Source organism: Lathyrus oleraceus, chromosome 2 (assembly GCF_024323335.1).
Source record: "Lathyrus oleraceus cultivar Zhongwan6 chromosome 2, CAAS_Psat_ZW6_1.0, whole genome shotgun sequence".
NCBI classification, from domain to species: domain Eukaryota; kingdom Viridiplantae; phylum Streptophyta; class Magnoliopsida; order Fabales; family Fabaceae; genus Lathyrus; species Lathyrus oleraceus.
The window spans coordinates 446,094,054-446,112,738 of NC_066580.1; the positions used below are offsets into that span (position 1 = coordinate 446,094,054).

An 18,685-nucleotide genomic window follows, 5' to 3' on the forward strand; every position below is an offset into this window, starting at 1 on the left:
CTTCAACTTAAGCAGAAACATAAGAAGGGAATTGGATGGACCTTGGCTGACACTCGTGAAATTAGCCATTCCACATGTATGCATAGGATCTCACTTAAAGATGAAATAAAAGTAGTGAGGCAGCCCTATAATCCTTTGATTCTTGATATTATGAAAAAAGAGATCATTTTCACGCGCCCATTCAACACTTTTACTTATCAAAGATTCTTCTTTGATCCGGGAATACAAGCGAATGCACTAATCAAAATTTCAAGGTCAATGGACACTACCCAAAGCTACTACATGAGAACCCGACTTTGGAAGAAAAGACTGTAGAAGAACTCTCTTTGGGAAAGGCTGCTTATGCAATCACTTATCCGCCTTGACTCCTCGGGTGTGTTCTTTCCTTTCTCTCACCCTTATTTTATATTTATGCTCTTTCATTGAGGACAATGTATGTTTTAAGTGTGGGGGAGGGAACCATTATTTTTGTTTTGTTTTCTTTGTTTTTTCTCTGTTTTGGTTTTAGTTTGCTTTCTTAAAAAAACTGCATGTTTTTTCCTTTGGTTTTTGAGTTACAATTATGAGTATTTTTCTTAGTTCTCTTGACTAAAGTCTTGTGGTGTGATGTGAAAAATTTATTGTGCATTTTTATTATGATAGATAAGACTAAACTCTAAATTGTACATCATTTATGGTAGATCAATTAACCTTGTGAGATTTTGAGCCTTATATGGATAACATATAAAAATTCATCTCTTTCTTTCTTGTGTGATTCACTCATGTCTGTTAGTCTCTAGAACTTGAATTGACTCTTGTTGATGTTGTTGTTTACTTGTGCACACTGATATGATAAAGGCAATTTTATTTTATTTTGTTTTTTAGTCAGTTAGCCAAAAAGCCAACCCTAAAATAATTGCATCCCTTGTTTGAAACCCCCTTGAGTCTATTATCCTTTTTTTAATTTAAAACTCATTACAAGCCGAGAAGTGAAAAACAATGTTATTACCCTATTCAAAGGGTTGAAAGAGTCTTGTTTGGAGTGTGTGGGGTTGAATAATTATGTTTGTAATATTTCAGAAGTTGGCAGAAAAAGAAAAAAAAAATAGAAAAGAAAAAAAAGGAATGAAAAAATAGAAGGATAAGAGGAAGAAAAAATAGAAGGATAAGAGGAAGAAAAAATAGAAGGATAAGAGGAAGGAAAAAAAGGCATTATGTTTGTAATATTTTAATACATGTCAATACATACTCCTTCAAAAAAAAGAATAAAAAGAGGAAAGAGAAGACAAAACAATTGATATAGAGTTGTTCAAATGAATAAATATTTTGTAAATTCAACTCCCGCAGTTTCTTTCAAGTGTCTTTTATCTCTTTGAATTTTAGCCTAGTACCCCTTAGGATTTATCTAACCATTACCTTGGTCACGTTACAACCAAATAAAAGTAATTTTGATCTTTGTGTGCATGTATTTCAACTGTGGATGTTAGAGTCTTTTCAAGCTTATGATAGTACTAATTTTCATGTTGTGCTTTGAGTGTAAACAGTTAATCTAAACACTTGAGAGTTGAGTGAATAATATCCTGTGAGGATCTTACTGTTGTTGATGTACTTTTTCGTAATCTGTTTTTCTAACTTCTTTGAATGTCACAAAAAGTTGCTTACTAACACCATATTCTTGAAGTTTAGACTTAGAATTATGCTTATATCTTGTATCTTGAAAACTTTTGGAAGTTCATGCTATGTTTTCTTTCCTTTTGTTTTGAAATTCTAATTTTGCTCGGAGTGCAAAACTTCAAGTGTGGGGGAATTTGATCAGTGCATTTTGATGCACATTCTTCTATAATTATACTTAGGAATTTCTATAATTTATTCTATTATTTTTACTATTTTAGTGTGTTTTTATATTTAAGTTTATTTTTGGCTTTATTTTATTTTCGTACTTTATTTTCAGCATAAATAGTTATCTGATACCTTGTCACTATTCAGATCATAACTTGGTTTATAGGACACGGATTGACGCATTCTAATATAAGTTGGAAAGCTAAGAGAAAGAACTACAAGTTTCATGTTGAAGTCAAAAGCATATTCGGAATAAAGAATGGTCGAATAATTCGTTAAAGTCACAGACTTAATTAAAATAGTTAGTTTGGGCCGGTTTTTGTAATTTTCAAGTCGGATCCCATAAGGGCCCGAATTTCCCTTTTATTATATTAGATCTTCCATTACTACATGAATCTAATTCTGAATTTTGATGATACAATATTGCTTAGAAGATTCCATGGAGAGTTAATTCTCAAAGAGCTGATTTGTTGTATTCGAATTCCACTTTGAGGTTTTTATTAATTTCAGTTTAATTTCAATCTCTTTTCAATTCTTCCTATAAACTCGTTTGCTTAATTCGATTACTTTTGTTTGCTTAATTCGATTGTTTATTATAGGATAGAGTTGATTAAATTTGATTATTTGTATGATCCTTAACTATAATCACGTTAGCGTAGCTTTTTCGTTATCGTGTTTGATTAAGTCGTGTTTGCTTAATTCGCGTCTGCTTAAATCTGTTTGCTTAATTCGGAAATTAGGAACATACATCACATAATACCAATTTGCACTTGTCAGTGGGTATTGTAATCGAATGGGATTGAATCCGCTAGGGAATTGAAATTATAAGAATCAATGATAAGTCGGAAATCGATACAATAGATTAACTTATTTAACTATTTTGCCTTTACCTTTAATCATCTTCGATTTAAGTTTTGAACCTTAAAAACCCCTTCTTTATATTCGTTTGGTTATAACATTCAAGAGTCCTTGTGATATGAAGCTTTAATAGCCGAACTTGAGATATTCTTTGAATTAGGGGCAGCTAGAGTTAAAATAATGGGTGACTTGGAGTTAGTTATAAAACAGATCATAAAAGAGTACAAATGTGTTAAAGAGAATCTCATCATGTACTTCATAATGGACATTCAATTATTGAGAAGATTCGAGATAGTTAGTATTCGGCACATACCTAAATTGGAAAATTAAGTGGATAACGACTTGGCTCAAATTGCATCTGGGTATAAAATTTCAAAAGAGAAATTGCAAAAAGTAATCGAAGTTAGAGGAAGAGTTGTGTCGACCAGATTAGCCCCATCAGACTTAGAAACAACAAAGTTGGGATATGCCGACAAAGAGAGCTTAAAAATATTGGCAGTAGATAGCCTAACAAATGAGGATTAGAGAAAACCAATAGTGGAGTATTTACAGAATCCGACGGTGTCTACCGAACGGAAAACCAGGTATCGGGCTTTAAGTTATGTTCTTTTGGATACTGAATTATTCAAAAAGACTCTTGAGAGAGTTTTACTCAAATGTCTTAGTGAATCAGAGGCATATATAGCCCTTTCGACTATCCATAGTGGGGCATGTGGGTCACACCAGGTTGGCCATAAGATGAAATGGTTATTATTTCGCCAAGGGATGTATTGGCCTACCATGTTAAAAGACTGCATTGAATTCGCCAAAGGATGCCAAGAGTGTCAGGTACATGCAGGCATACAACATGTCCCTACAAGCGAACTTCATTATACAGTCAAACCTTGGCCTTTTAGAGGTTGGGATTTAGATTTGGTTGGGGAAATTCGACCACCATCATTTAAAAGTCAGAGGTATATTTTGGTTGGCATTGATTACTTTACAAAATAGATCGAAGTTATACCCTTGCCAAATGTAGACCAAGAGGATATGATTGTATTTGTCTAGAAGCATATTATTTATAGATTTGGAATCCCATAGACCGTCACAACAGATCAAGGATCAGTATTTACTGGTCGAAAAATGCAAGAATTTGCTAAGGAAATGAGTTTCAAATTATTAACTTATACGCCATATTATGCTCAGGCTAATGGTCAGGTCGAAGCAGCGAATAAGGTGGTGATTAGTTTGATTAAGAAACATGTGGGGAAGAGGCCCAGAAATTGGCACAAGACTTTAGATCAGGTTTTATGGGCGTGTCGAACCTCCTCCAAGGAAGCCACTAATTCGACCCAATTTCGACTGACCTTTGGTCATGACGCAGTTTTACCAGTCGAGATTTACCTACAATCAACAAGAATTTAGAGGCATCATGAAATTCTATCAGAGTCATATTGAAACATGATGCTAGATGAGTTAGTTGATCTAGATGAGGAGAGACTCAATGCCTTGGAATTATTGAAAAGGCAGAAGAAGAGAGTAGAGAAATCTTACAATAAGAAGGTTAAAGTTCAGGCGTTTTCACCTAAAGACTTGGTTTGGAAAGTGATCCTTCCAATAGATCGAAAGGATATGGCCTTAGGGAAATGGTCCCCTAAATGGGAAGGTCCTTTTCAAATTTTACAAGTATTCTCTAATGGTGCTTATGAGATCGATGAGCTTAATAAAGATAAAAGAATCTTAAGAGTGAATGGAAAACATTTGAAAAAGTATAAGACAGCGCTCCAAGAGATAAAAATAATAAACTAATAATTGCATGTGAATTGGTCGAAGCCAACATGGTAATAAAAATATTACCAACATGGCTTAAATTCATTACAAAGGCCCAAAGGGCTAATAATCAGTACAATTGAAACCAAAAGTCATAAGGAGATAAACAGAAAAGAGACTAAAGCTAAAAGGGAGATGAGTCTTCATATGGATATATTTTTCCTTGTGAAGCTCCAGACATTTCTCACATAGGTATCTTTTTGACCGAATAGTCACGAGCTCTGCCTCTAGTTTTCGCACCTTTTCGACAAACTCTAGACCAAAATCTAGATCCTTAGCCATGGAAGTGTCATCAAACTTTAAAAGCCCACCTTTGCATTTTTTGGCTTCAGAGATCTTGGCATGTAGTTCCTTTATTTGCGTTTCCCAAGAGGAAATGTCACAGTCATGGCTTTCAATCTCCGCCCTGTTTTTCTCTTTGGTCTGCTCCAGTTCCATTACTTTGTTAGTCGATTCAGTAGCCGCATCCCAAGCAGCTGCTTCAGCACCAGCTTTTTTCTCAATTTCCTTGGTGATTTGGGGTAACAGCTTGTGATCAACAATAACTTGTTCGATCATAGTACCCAACTCCAAGATGACGTTGGTAACCTTGGGAGAAGCTTCCAGTAAATTAAACTGGTTAAGGAAAGTTTTCAAGGATAATGGGGTAGAAGGATCAGCCAACAAGAGTAGGAATAGATCACCTTTAAAGATCTTTTCTTTGATCTTCAAGAGTGCCTCATCCATAGGTTTGCTCGAAGGTTGATCCTCAGGCGCTGTAAAGGTGCTAAGACTTCTTTCAGACGAGCTCTCCCTTCTATTCAGCATAGCCTTCAGATACTCAAGGGGTTGGCTTTGCTTCATGGTTGCTAGTTCTTCTAAAGAGAGACCCTCGGCGGTTCCCGTCAAAGTTTTGATGCCTTTAGGAATAACATCAGTTGTTGGAGTAGCAGTAGTTGGGCCCTGAGGTTGTCCTTCATTTTTCTCGTCTTTATCATCATTATTTCCCTCACCATTGTTATCCTCCTCCTCTAGGTCCTCATCATCACCACCACCAGGTACATCATGGAATAGAGGTTGGTATTCTTCTTCTTCTTCCTTCATCTCCTCATTTTGGTCGTCATTACCTCCTGGGGCAACTTTATCTGTAACTTCGACATTAGGCGAGCCATTTTCAGAGTCATTTCCAGCATGGACTTCGTCATCCACCACCATATCATCTTTGTTCACTTCAACTTGGGTTTCTTTACCTGAGTCATTTTCATGATCAGAACCACTGGTATGGGAGTATTGGGTGGTGATTTTTGGTGGCGAAGTTTCACGCTCCTCAGCAATAAGTTGGTTAATTTTTCTCATTGAGATTTTATCCAAACCCCTTGCAGATGTTGGATGGTAGGTGGGTTTGCCATCACTATTAAGAAGGACTCGTACATAAGGAGATTTGGATGTTGTTTATGTGGCAGCGTCTGCACCACCCTGAAAGCCAAAATCGAGAGATAAATTAGTCAAAGTGATAGAAGACAATAAATCGAAAGAACAAAGTAATGTATGATTTTACCTTGTCCCCTTCGACTCCAGGGCTGGGTTGTCGCTTTCAACCTATGTTGTTGCTATCTTCGATAGCTCTTCAGGAGTAGGCTCCATAATGGTAAGAGCAGCATGTCGTTTTGCAACTCTGGCAATTTTTGCCTGAGGCTGGCTCAAGGCTTCAACAATTTTTGGTTGCTTCTTCCTTTTCCTGAGGGTTAGATCTAGAATAGGAGACAAGTCATCTTCGTCTGACTCTATCACGGCGGCGACTCCAACTTCTTTCATTTTGATTTTTTGAGGAGTAGGGGAGGTTTTCGAGCGACCTGAATAAAAACATCGAAGTGTTAGAAATGTCATTATATATAACAAAAAGTAATGGACAAAGTAAATATGTACCTTTATGGTCATGCTACCTCCCTCATCCTTTGCTTCAACCAACTTCTTAGTCGTTGGTTTTTTGGGTGGAACTCTGGTAGCTAAAAGGAAAAACAGGGTAGTTATTACAAGTCAAGAGTAAATGTCCTATTAGAGAGATGTGATTCGAAAGGCCTCCCACTACACACCTTCATATATATCTGATTCGATGCGAACATCTTTAATCCCTATATGAAGATGCCCTTTGAAACTGTCTAAAGTATGCTTGGTCTCAACCACCCGCTGGGCTTTTTTCTATGATTGTTGTTGAAGGAATTTTATAGAATCCCCACAGATGAACCAGTCTGGGAATGGAGGGGCAAGGGCCACTCTGAAATCAGCGTTTGATAGTCGAGGAAATGTAAGAGCGTACATTTTGAAAGCCATTTAGTATCGTTTCTCAGGAGGAACGTACGAAGGGATTTTTAAGTTCTCCATTTTCTTTGAAAAAAATTCCTTCAACGTGATAGCTGCCTCACGGATGATTCGACTAAGATCATCGAGCCTATAGGCAGTTTCAAAGTAGTTTTGGAATGCCTTAATTTCTTTGATATGTGTATGAGTGCCTTTCTTGATTTTTTCCTGCACGGAGAGGAAAGCTTTGCTAAAGTGCTGAGTGAACGAAGAAGCATCATAAAACACTTCAGCATAATATTGTGACCACCACTTCCCAAATTCTGGAGTGCGAAGGAAGCTCAGCTCGAAGCTAATTGGGGTAAGGTGTGTTCTGCCAATGTATCGAGCTATTTGTTTGAGAGTGGTGGTTTCGTTGTGATTTGCGTTATAGAGAAAGAGGGTGCTTTTTCTGTTGAAAATACATTTTTGGAGAACCTAAATCAACCCAAATTGTCGAGCCACGAGATTGGGATGATAAGAAATCAAGGTGACCTGACTCTTTGACGAATTTAACCTAAGGGTTATTAGTTTTGGAGTTAGAAAGGCTTCCCAAATTAAAAGAGACTCTATTTCTTGGTTTTTGGTGGGAGATGGGAAAGGTCTCACGAACCATTATGGACCATATTTTCTGGTTGCGCATGGGGCCATGTTCAACATGAACTCATGACGTTTTGCAAACATCATGACATAGCTCATAAATGTTGGTCGAAGGGGTTTTCCTTCATCGCTTGGGGTTAGTTAAGCCAAGTGGATTCCTTCGACCCTTATATTTTTTACTTTCTCAGCTTCTTCGTTGATGAGGCTCTTGTTAGGAAGACTTGTCTCGAAGGTGGCGTTTAGCCAGAGTTGCAACAGCCAGAACGAACCAGAAAGGAGAAGATTCACTTTTCCTCCCCGATTTTTAAGTTGAGCAACGCCATCACTCAAAGATTCGTAGACGCTATCCAGAATCATTTCGCTCAGGCAAACGTCGTGACCAGAACGAAGTTGGTTCGCCAGAGTGAGATATTTGTTAGCAACCTGTAGTGACTTCGAACAGAAGACACAGTGGGATAACCATAAAGCCAAGAAAGAAATGTGTTCTATGTCGGAGACGGTGTTAGTATCCTTGCCATTGTAATGTGTTATGTGGGTTGAGTAGGCAACCCTAGAAGTGGAGAAGGCTACGGGGTCATCAGATTTTACATATGGGTCATAGGTATTCCCAGTTGGTTTTATCCTTGTGATAGCGACTATGTCGAAGAGAGTAGGTGTTACCATTCCACAAGGGAGGTAGAAGGTATAGTGAGTATTGTCCCAAAAGTACAAGGAAGAAACTAATAAAGTCGAACTGATTCAGTCTTACCTTCGACAACATAATTAGGTCATAAATTCCCATGTCCTTTGGTTTAGCCATCTTAGATAGTTAGTTGGATCTTTGAATGGGAGGGGGGGTGTCGCTCGGAAGACTCTAAAGCCATTGTTCATAAACCTTAAGTCTATAGTTTCATTTGTTAAAGCTTGGAGTTCCTCAGTAGTGGTAGTCCTTTCAGCCCTAAGCTTTTTTGCTTGGCCTATTGGTTTACATCTATGGTAGGTGGGGAAAAAGTCCCTAAGTTTGCTAGAATCGATGTTCAGGTCAAGTAAAGGTCCAAATAAAGCATGATTTTTTTCAAAGACAATGATTGGAATGAGTACCTGAGATTCATAAATTCTTTGCCACTCTTCAGTTTTTGGTTCAGGGATATATTGTTGGTTACCCATCATCATTGGGCCAGGAAGCGTGGTTGTTTGATGGAAACCTTGACAACCTTGGTTGTTTCTTTGGGAACTTTGCTTGAAGTGGCCATTTTTGTTAAAGGTTTGAAGAAAGAAGAAAAAATATGGGTATTTTTAGGGTGTTTTGAAGAAGATGAAGAGTTGAAGTACTTGAAGATTTCATAAAGCGTAAAAAAAGTGGAATTAGTAAGAAATGTGCTTTTTATAGGCTTTTTGGAAGAGAAAACGGTGCAAATCAGCATTAATGGTTCACAAACGAGTGGGACATGTGTCTCTCCAGGATTACATAGTGGGACGGTGGTAACGAAGGCCTGATCCCACGGCCTCCTAGGGTCTAGGAAACATGATGGTTAAAAAGATTTACGCATGAGTTGAAAAGATATGTTGGAAAAAGGTAATGATGGTTCTGACGTCATAGGCCAGTTGGAAAAAGATGAATAGTTTTTGCAACATTGGAGCATTGGTGGCGTCGAAGCTAATGCAAGAATTATTCAAGGCATCGAACCACAGTCTCAAAACATGCCTTTTTCTTCGAGATGTCTAAAATGACATTTTTGGGGGGCAATTTGTTAGCTCCCAATTTCGACGCCTAATGTGGATTAAGGGAATTAATTAAGGAAATAAATTTTCCTGTGAAGAAATTGAATGTTTCGACAAAACTATACATTTTTAAATTCCAATCGAAGATACCTTGATGTAAGAGTAAAGATACTATGTGGACTTAGAAATATTTCTAGCAGTTTAGAGTTGTTTTCGACAGAAGCGTCACTGGTGATAGTTCGACAAAGGATTTGAATTCAAATGAGGGTGGGAATTCTTTGTTCTTATCTAACTGCTAAGGGTATGCGTGGGGCGTAGTGGGAAGTTACATACATGCAGAGCGCCACTTGTCTCAATCTGGTGAATAGGCTGTTAGAAGCGGTTATTTCGATTGGTATAAATAGGAGGTCTTAGTGTTAGGATCGAGTGTGTGTTCAAGTGTGTACAAATTTATCAACTTACCCAAAGTATTCGTGTGTAGAGAAAGTGTAAATTGAGAAAAATGTATGTTTGATATTGCACCATGTTTTTACTTAAAGCAATTTAATCAATCCTTTATGTTTAGAAATTTATCTTCATCTCCATTTACTTTCCAGCACTTTCCTTGCCTTCTTTGAGTTATTTTTCCTTTACATTCTTTAACAAGTTATTTTAAAGTATGAACGTTGTCAAAGTATTTATCATTCATCAGACTTTACCCTAAAAACAATTAGCACATGTCCTATGATCAATCTGATTGATCCTGTAAATAACCAAACTATTTTAATTTGGAAGATCATCGATTTTTTTACCCAATTTTCACGGTAAACACAAACGCGCATGCAGTAAGGTGGATCGACAATATTTCATTGGAGAAGTGGACTAGGACATACGACAACGGTCAACGATGGGGTCACATGGCAACAATTCATGTGGAATCAATGAACTTTATCTTCAAAGGCATTTGAAACCTACCTATAACTGTTTTAGTGCAAGCAACCTATTTCAGGCTAGGGGCGTTGTTTGAGATCAAACGTTCCAAATTGAGTTCAGTGTTACAATTTGGGAAATTGTTCAGTGATGTTTCAATGAAATTCATTAAAGAGGAAGTTGCCAAAGCTAACACACATGTGGTCATGATGTTTGACTGTACTAAAGGTTGGTACAGTGTTGCTGAGTCAATGAATCACAATGAAAGCATGTCGAGGAGACACTATCAAGTGGAACTAGATAGAGGTTGGTGCTACTACGGAAAGTTCCAAGTCTTTCGTATGTCTTGCTCCCATGTTATAGCGGCATATTCAAAGGTTCGATGGGATCCTTCCAACTTACTATCCGATGTTTACAAAGTCATAAACCTTTGCAATGTTTACAAAATTAGATTTTCAGTGGTAGGAAAAGAGGATTATTGACCTGCATATCAAGGGGCATTCTCTGGCACAATGAAATAATGTGAAGAAAGAAAAAGGGCCGCCCAAACAGCACCTGTATTCGAATCGAAATGGATACGGCGAACAAAATGGTTAGATTATCTAATTCATGTCGCCAGCCCGGTCATAATCATACTAACTGTCTCAGTGTTGGAACAAGCACAACAAGATAATTTTAATTGTAACTCTTTTGCTTTATATTAAAAACAACATTCATTTCATATGATAAGTAGAACAAATACAATAATTAACAACAACACAAGAAACTACAACAAATAAAATACCATCGCAAATAAATACAACACATAAACAACATAACTATGCGATTACAACCATCAAAATAATTTTGTGAGAAGTATACATTATCCTGCGAACGTCTCTGTCAGTTTTAATACTGACCCAGAAACGAACCCCTCCATTTTGGTTGAACGTCGTATCAAGTCATTGAATTCTTCTGATCCTTTCACCGTCTGCAACGTCTTCATCTAACCAATGGTTCAACGTCCTGTTAAGATGTTCGAACGTATCTATATTTCAAAGTCGGGTCTTCATCGGAGATTGCACTGTTGAAAAGATTAAATCGACATTTCTCTTGTGAATATAAGGACACAAGTATGAATATGCAGACATTTTAAAGAAAATTGAAGGAGATTGAAGAAAAATGGAAGGAGAGAGTAGGAAGTTACGTGAAAAATTATGGGAGGGAGGTGATGTATTTATAATAGATGAGTGATGGAGCAGTAGTCACATGCATTGACGCACACATAGAACCACTATGCATGCGCCATTGCATGTGGCGTCTTCACATGCAAGCGCCATTGCATGTGACGCTAATGAATACAACTTTTCAATGGACGCGCTCAGGTCATTGGCGCCTATGTTCAATGAAAAATAGATGCGTCAGTCCAACTAACGCATGCTTCGTGAAAGGAGGTTATTTCAGTAAATGTTTTGAAAAAAATATTATTTTAGAATTTTAATTAAAAAAATGATTATTTTAAATAAAAAAATCTTACAATAGTCTAGTACTTAAAATTAGCATTAATTCAAATGGTGGCCAATAATTCTCTTGAATAATTATAGTTCATAAACCTCCCTATTTTTAATGGATAAAATGATGGCGTGATTAGTGTCGATTTATTATAAAAATACATAATTGCATTTATTTCAATCGAATCAATATTTATTAAATCACTATCTCAGTCATAAATCATCATTAACATTTGTTTCCAAAAATATTTTTGCATTCCTTGAAAAAAATTATGAAAAAAGAAATTAAAAAAGTTTTAAAACTCCTATTCAATTAGTTTTCTCTTACTAAAGAAACATCAGTCCTAAAACATAGGGACAAAGTCTCACGTAATTTCTTGGTTTTGTCAAAGTCCCCAACATAGCAACCTTATTATTATTATTGTCTAATAACAGATTTCCAACTCCTACTATTCTGGATCATCAAGACATTTTAATCTCTAACTTGGGAACATTTTTCAATCTTTTCTTACCATCTTCTCTCCGCATCTCACTCAAACACACCCCAAACAAACACTTTCTGTGTCCCTCTATGCAGAGTCTCACTTTCATCAACATCATCAACAAGTTTTGATACATTTTAATTTGTCTCTGAACACAAACTCTTATGGCACTGTTTAAGACACGAAACAGGAGATCATCATCACCATCGTATGTATCAACCTTGGTAACATTAGGATTTATAGCATTATGTATTTTTGGTGTATGGATGCTAAACTCCAACTCTAGGCTTTCATCTCAACCAGACGAAGAAGAGAGCACTGCCACTACCGCCCGAACAGCCGTTGATACATCCGAAACCAGAAACAATGACTTCTCTACCTCGGATGCCAAAAACACTGAAGAAACGGTAGAAACCAGGACCGTTGTCCCCAAAATTGAAGAGCAAAAGGAGACTCCTACTGCTGTTTATGGAGATAATCCCGGTCATCTACCTGAGGATGCCATTAAATCTGATGATAAAAACATAAACAATGATCAAAACAAACAACAAAGTGCTGTTCGTGACTCTCAGATATCGGAGGAAAGCTCGATAATGCAAAAAGAACAAGTGTCTGTAATACAAGAATCTAATTTACAGAATGATGAGAAAGCTTCTGAAGAAAACAAAAAGGAGGAAGAAGAGAATACCAAGCCTCAAGATGTTACAGAATCTAATGACGCAAATGCTGCTGAAAGTCAAGAACAAAGCACGGGACAACAAAGTTTCGACACACAAGGGTCTAAAAACGATGAGGATGAAGCAAATAAAGAACAATTAAGAGAAGACAAAGGCGAGAGTGAAGAGAAACAGAGCTCTCTAAGCTCTAAGGTAGAATCGGAGAAAAATAATGTGAAGCCAAAAGCAAAGAAAGGAAGAAATTCAAAGAAGACATGGTCAACGCAAGTAGATCAATCCCAAATCGAAAAAAAGAGACAGAAAGGCGATGAATCAGGAGGAAGTGAAGAGAAACAGCAAGACTACAAGTGGAGTCTGTGCAATGTTACCGCAGGTGCTGATTATATCCCTTGTTTGGACAATGAAAAAGCCATTAAAATGTTACATTCTACAAAACACTTTGAACATAGAGAAAGACATTGTCCTGAGGACGCACCTACTTGTCTGGTGCCACTTCCTGAAGGTTATAAAACACCCATCAGATGGCCCAACAGCAGAGATAAGGTAATTTTGATTGAAAGGCACATCTAATCAAGATATCGAGAATTTGATTATGTTATCTTTAAAATTGAATACATTGTTATTTCGAATGAAAATAGATATGGTACCACAATGTACCACATGTGATGCTGGCCGAGGTAAAGGGACATCAAAATTGGGTGAAGATGACAGGTGAATACTTGACATTCCCAGGAGGTGGCACCCAATTCATTCATGGAGCTTTACACTACATTGATTTTCTCCAACAGGTAGTTGCGACTCATATGTTATAAACTAACCGATTTGCTAGTACTTAATAAATAGGATTGATACATAGCTCCGAATATTAATTCCTATTTTGCTAATTATTACTTGATGAATGAAGAATGAATGAACAAAAGATTGCAAATGAGGGATTATATATAGGATGAATAACTCCCAATATCCCTTAACAAACCATAACACAAATAAAATTAACTAAACTAAGTTATCACTAACTAATGAATGACAGGAGAAAAAAGGTTATCAACATAATCGTTATCGAAAACTAGTCATAAATTCTAACCATGCAGGCTGAAGCCGGTATTGCATGGGGAAAGCACAGCAGGGTGATTTTGGATGTTGGCTGCGGGGTTGGAAGTTTTGGCGGTTTCCTATTCGAAAGAGACGTCATTGCAATGTCTTTGGCGCCGAAAGACGAACATGAAGCACAAGTTCAATTTGCACTTGAGAGAGGTATTCCTGCCATATCTGCTGTCATGGGTTCTCAAAGGCTGCCATTCCCTAGCGGAGTTTTTGATCTCATTCACTGTGCGCGATGTCGAGTACCTTGGCATGTAGAAGGTTGGTTTCACTAATGCTTATCTTGAGCTTAGATTTTTCATTTGATCTAGTATGGTTAATGACGAATATGAAACTTTGTTTTTAGGTGGCAAGCTGCTTTTGGAATTGAATCGAGTTTTGCGGCCAGGTGGCTATTTTGCTTGGTCTGCTACTCCTGTATACCAAAAGCTTGAAGAAGATGTTCAGATATGGAAGGGTAGGATTACATATCATATCCTATCTCCATATGTTATTCAGAAGATAATAACTAAGCAATTTTTATGTGTTTTCTTCTAGAAATGACTTCACTAACTAAGGACATGTGTTGGGAGCTTGTGACTATCAACAAGGATGAACTGAACCATGTTGGTGCCGCCATTTACCGCAAACCCACATCCAACGAATGTTACGAGCAAAGAGAGAAAAACGAACCTCCGCTATGCAAGGATGATGATGATCCAAATGCTGCCTGGTAAATCTCTACTATTGCTACATTGACAAAAATATAGTTGATTTGATCAGTAGTACTAACAAAATATATTATTATGTTACAGGTATGTACCTCTGCAGGCATGCATGCATAAGGTGCCCACAAACAAGGCCGAGAGAGGAGCCAGATGGCCTGAAGTTTGGCCACAACGGTTGCAAAAAGCTCCGTATTGGCTAAACAACTCACAGGTGGGGATCTATGGAAAACCAGCTTCTAAAGATTTTGTAGAAGACACGGAACGTTGGAAGAACGTGATGGACGAGTTGACCAACATTGGTGTAACTTGGGCTAACGTGAGAAATGCCATGGACATGAGAGCTGCCTATGGAGGGTATTGATTCAACCTGGAGTAAAACTTCTAAACAGGTTTAATTTGATACTATGTGAAAGTTAGTCTTAACTTATAGTAATTTGGGTGCAGATTTGCGGCAGCACTGAAGGAACTTCCAATTTGGGTGTTCAATATAGTGAACATAGATGCTCCTGACACACTGCCAATAATCTATGAGAGGGGTCTTTTTGGGATATACCATGACTGGTGCGAATCATTCAGCACGTATCCACGATCGTATGATCTACTTCATGCAGATAAACTTTTCTCTAAGATAAAAGAGAGGTATGGGTGGAAGGAAGTACATTTTTCACCACCATTATAGAAAAATTCTGCACCATATTGATTCAGTTCTGTTGTTTTGGCTTTCCAGGTGCAAACTTGCTCCTATTATAGCAGAGGTTGATAGAATAGTGAGACCGGGAGGGATGTTGGTTGTTCGCGATGAACGTAGCATCATCAGCGAAGTGGAGACTTTGTTAAAATCTCTACATTGGGAAATAATCTACTCCAAAGAACAAGAAAGCTTGCTCTCTGCAAAGAAAGGAACATGGCGGCCTATTACCATAGCTTCTTCCTGATAATGGATTCAACATCCCTGCTTTAATTTAAGGTTTCTTCTCAGACAAATCTGAGAAGAGACAGTAACATACATTTGGTTTTCAGTTCAGTTTTATTTTTTTTATTGCATACATATCTCAGTTTTCAGTTTTTTTGTCCAGAGATACAGAGATTTAGATCACACACAATAGAGATGTTGGCATAAGGGAACACCTACATGCAGATTTAGATTTTAGTCATCCATTTAACATCTCTTGTTATTCTGTTATAATATATGTTTATATTAAGCACCAGTAAATTCCTAAGTTATTAGATTGTTCAAAACAGAACTATTATATTTGTTGTTTGTAATACAAGACAATTTGATATTGGTTTCTTTGTAGGCCCACATATTTCCCTTTTTTGATGTCATCAAGCCATAATTTGACATTGATTCAATGAAACACAATCCAAGAGAAATATTGTTGAACTCATCTTCAAGATTCATTATAGAAACTGACATCTTTTTAAAATATTTCCAAGATCAAGACTTAGAACATTGAAATTCGCAATTTTATAATTAATAATCACGTGTATTCATGGTCATACTATCCTATAGAGCAAAATAATACTAACATTAAATCTTGTAGATTTATGCAGAGCCACATCAAGCTGTAACTACATGTTTATCACCTAGTAAATACCAAAAAAAAAACATGAAAAAGTATTCTTCCACTAGAAGCTTGAAACCTTCATTATCCATGAAAATGCGAGTTCTTCGTATACAGATAAACTATAGATGCTAGTGCTCCACTCCGGTATAGAATCAACTTGCTTTGAGAAGTTTCTGCAATTCACCACTCTGGACTGCAGCACTGAGATCTTTTTTGCAAAAAGAACAAAACTTTGTAAGAACAGATGGAGAAACCTTAATCCTACGCAATAGCATATAGATAATACACCACAAACCTTCAATTTAGTCCCTTAAGTATCATTTTCTCTTCTAGTTAGCGTTACATGAAAATAATAAATAGTCCCTAAAGTGCAGTATGAATTTTTCCCCTTAATACCTGCTCTTAAGATGCTAAGGGCTAACATAACAAATTTTCATATACTTTAAAGACTAACCAGATAAATCTCCATGTACTTCATAAACTACTTATTAAATTCGTGTTTCGATACTCTCACACAAAATTTCTCTCCTGATCTCTCCATCATCTATATCTCTTAGTTTTCCTCTCTCTTCCACCCTTATGCATGTTGGAGAGAATCCAATTCAAAATGCATTACTTTCATATATAGTTTAAAGACTAAATATATGTTTGGTTTAGCTTTTTGCCAATTTTAGAGGTGCAAAATTGATTTTGGAATGATTTTGAAATATTTGATTTTTCTAAAGTAGAATTGATTCTGCCTCCATAATTGATTCTACTTGAAGTTAAAATTTATAGGCATCGCAACATAACCCGTACCTGCGGGTATCCACCCAAACCCGTCCCGAAATTAACGAGGAAAATCCGCTTTGACTTGATTTGGGTTCGGATTTGGGTTTTCCCCGATTATAAAATATAGGGGCAGGTCGGATAATGGGGACACTAGTACCCACACCGAACCTACCCCCAAACCCGTCCCGTTTATTTGATTATGTACATTATTATTTAGTTGTTATAATTTAAAATATTAAATAATAGACTAATATTTTGATATTTTAATTTATATTTGTTATTTAAAATATTTGAAATGTATGTAAGAAATTTTTTGATATTGTTTTATTTTATTATTTGTAATGTAATTTGATTTAAAAAATATATATATTTCTATTAAAAAAATTGATTTTATTAAATAGATGATGGTGGGGCGGGGATACCCAAACCCAACCCGTTTGGAACGGATTTGGGTTTTAATTCTCCATCCCGATTGGATTTTTGGACGGGGAACGGGAACTGTTTGGGGATTCGAGTTTGGGTTTGGGGCGTGACCGCCCCGCCCCGTTGTTATGCCTAATATTTACATTGAAATTTAGTGTTCAACTCACTTATATATAAATTTATACAAACATAAATCACTTTACTTTAAGACTCACTTTTATCTAAAATCATTTCAATCAAAATCAATTCTTTTTACCACCGCAGAACTACACACACGCTAAGGCTTTGTTTGGATTGACGGATGAAATGAAATAAAATTTCATTGTTTGAATCAGTTAAAAACCGATAGAGCGGAGCAGAGTGATATCTATTCTATTCCATTTCATCACTTACCACCATTTTCTTACCCTCGGATTAAGGCAGAATAAGAAAATGACTTTGTTCTATCTTAAAATTTCGAAACAAACAAATGGAACCTCTAGTCCGCTCCATTCAACTCCACTTATTTTCATTCCACCCGATTGTTTAAAAATATTCCAAACATAGGCTAAGTAGTAAATAGTGTGATACTTTGTTTAGTCTGAAGCAAAAACTAACCATCTGATCCACCAATATGCTTCCCATAGACAAATACTTGTGGAACAGTCCTTCTACCAATCATATCCAAAAGAACACCCTGAATTTCATACCCATCATCTACACAAGCACATAAACAAACAAAAATCAACACCAACAATTAAACACAAGAAAGAAATAGAACACAGTTGTGATTCATGAATACCTCGCAAATCCAGCTCAACCACAAAAGGCTTCTCATTTAGTTCAGCAAAGATACGTTTAGAGCGCAAACAATACCTAGCAAAATAGCGAAAATCTAACTAAACCCTAATTGTTATTGAAACGACATAATGATTGTAATTGGAGTTATAATATATATACGTACGGGCAATATGATTTGGAGAAGATGGTGATTCTGTTGGAGTAGATTGCGTTTTGAACGAAAGCGGAAACTGAATTAGAGGCTTCGATGTGTACTGGTCCATTACCCTTCCCAAACAAAAATGGTGAAAGGGATAAGAACGTTAGAGTGACGATCAAACTCCATCGAAAACTCTTCATTCTTCTCCGTGTCGTGTTTGTATGTGTTGTTTCCTCGGATAGTAATAACTTCTATGGATATTCCCAATTTGGAAGCTACAATTTGCACGTAGAGATTTCGTACAACTCAACGAACCCCGTATTTTTGTCTAGTGTCTACACGGTTTTTCTTTTCTCTCTAAAATGTGTAAACACAATACGGTGAATCTTGACCGAAAATCAATAATTTCGTTTTTACAATGATTTTAGGTCGGGTGGCAAACACACTAATATATCCGGTAAAAGTTTAGTAAAAAACGGGACAGAGTATGGTGGGTATATTTGAGAATTCGGATCTAAAATCTTAATTTGTCTCAC

At 36.7% G+C, this 18,685-nt stretch overlaps 3 protein-coding genes across 3 annotated transcripts; 2 read left to right on the forward strand and 1 right to left on the reverse strand.

The window, feature by feature from the left end:
• Nucleotides 1–4,116: 4,116 nt before the first annotated feature.
• On the forward strand, nucleotides 4,117–4,464 carry LOC127123645 (uncharacterized). The gene has a single exon (XM_051053847.1). It carries the CDS (start codon nucleotides 4,117–4,119, stop codon nucleotides 4,462–4,464), a length of 348 nt encoding a protein of 115 aa, XP_050909804.1.
• A 7,412-nt stretch (nucleotides 4,465–11,876) lies between these two features.
• On the forward strand, nucleotides 11,877–15,771 carry LOC127120203 (probable methyltransferase PMT27). Its single transcript, XM_051050610.1, has 8 exons — nucleotides 11,877–13,203; nucleotides 13,299–13,448; nucleotides 13,752–14,022; nucleotides 14,108–14,218; nucleotides 14,299–14,473; nucleotides 14,556–14,822; nucleotides 14,913–15,107; nucleotides 15,196–15,771. The coding sequence occupies exons 1-8, from the start codon at nucleotides 12,148–12,150 to the stop codon at nucleotides 15,401–15,403; spliced, it is 2,433 nt and encodes an 810-aa protein (XP_050906567.1). The 5' UTR covers nucleotides 11,877–12,147; the 3' UTR covers nucleotides 15,404–15,771.
• Nucleotides 15,772–15,913: 142 nt separating this feature from the next.
• On the reverse strand, nucleotides 15,914–18,565 carry LOC127120204 (glutaredoxin-C3). Its single transcript, XM_051050612.1, has 4 exons — nucleotides 18,174–18,565; nucleotides 18,012–18,085; nucleotides 17,828–17,926; nucleotides 15,914–16,244 (listed from the first exon to the last, which is right to left on the reverse strand). The coding sequence occupies exons 1-4, from the start codon at nucleotides 18,347–18,349 to the stop codon at nucleotides 16,189–16,191; spliced, it is 405 nt and encodes a 134-aa protein (XP_050906569.1). The 5' UTR covers nucleotides 18,350–18,565; the 3' UTR covers nucleotides 15,914–16,188.
• Nucleotides 18,566–18,685: the final 120 nt, after the last annotated feature.

Excerpts from the sequence above, each read along its gene's own strand:
- LOC127123645 (XM_051053847.1), top strand. The coding sequence starts at position 4,117 with ATGATGCTAGATGAGTTAGTTGATCTAGATGAGGAGAGACTCAATGCC.
- LOC127120203 (XM_051050610.1), top strand. The coding sequence starts at position 12,148 with ATGGCACTGTTTAAGACACGAAACAGGAGATCATCATCACCATCGTAT. Across the intron at positions 13,204-13,298 it reads GGCCCAACAGCAGAGATAAG|ATATGGTACCACAATGTACC; the intron begins GTAATTTTGATT and ends GAATGAAAATAG. Across the intron at positions 13,449-13,751 it reads ACATTGATTTTCTCCAACAG|GCTGAAGCCGGTATTGCATG; the intron begins GTAGTTGCGACT and ends CTAACCATGCAG.
- LOC127120204 (XM_051050612.1), bottom strand. The coding sequence starts at position 18,349 with ATGAAGAGTTTTCGATGGAGTTTGATCGTCACTCTAACGTTCTTATCC. Across the intron at positions 18,086-18,173 it reads TTCTCCAAATCATATTGCCC|GTATTGTTTGCGCTCTAAAC; the intron begins GTACGTATATAT and ends CTATTTTGCTAG. Across the intron at positions 17,927-18,011 it reads GGTTGAGCTGGATTTGCGAG|ATGATGGGTATGAAATTCAG; the intron begins GTATTCATGAAT and ends GTGCTTGTGTAG.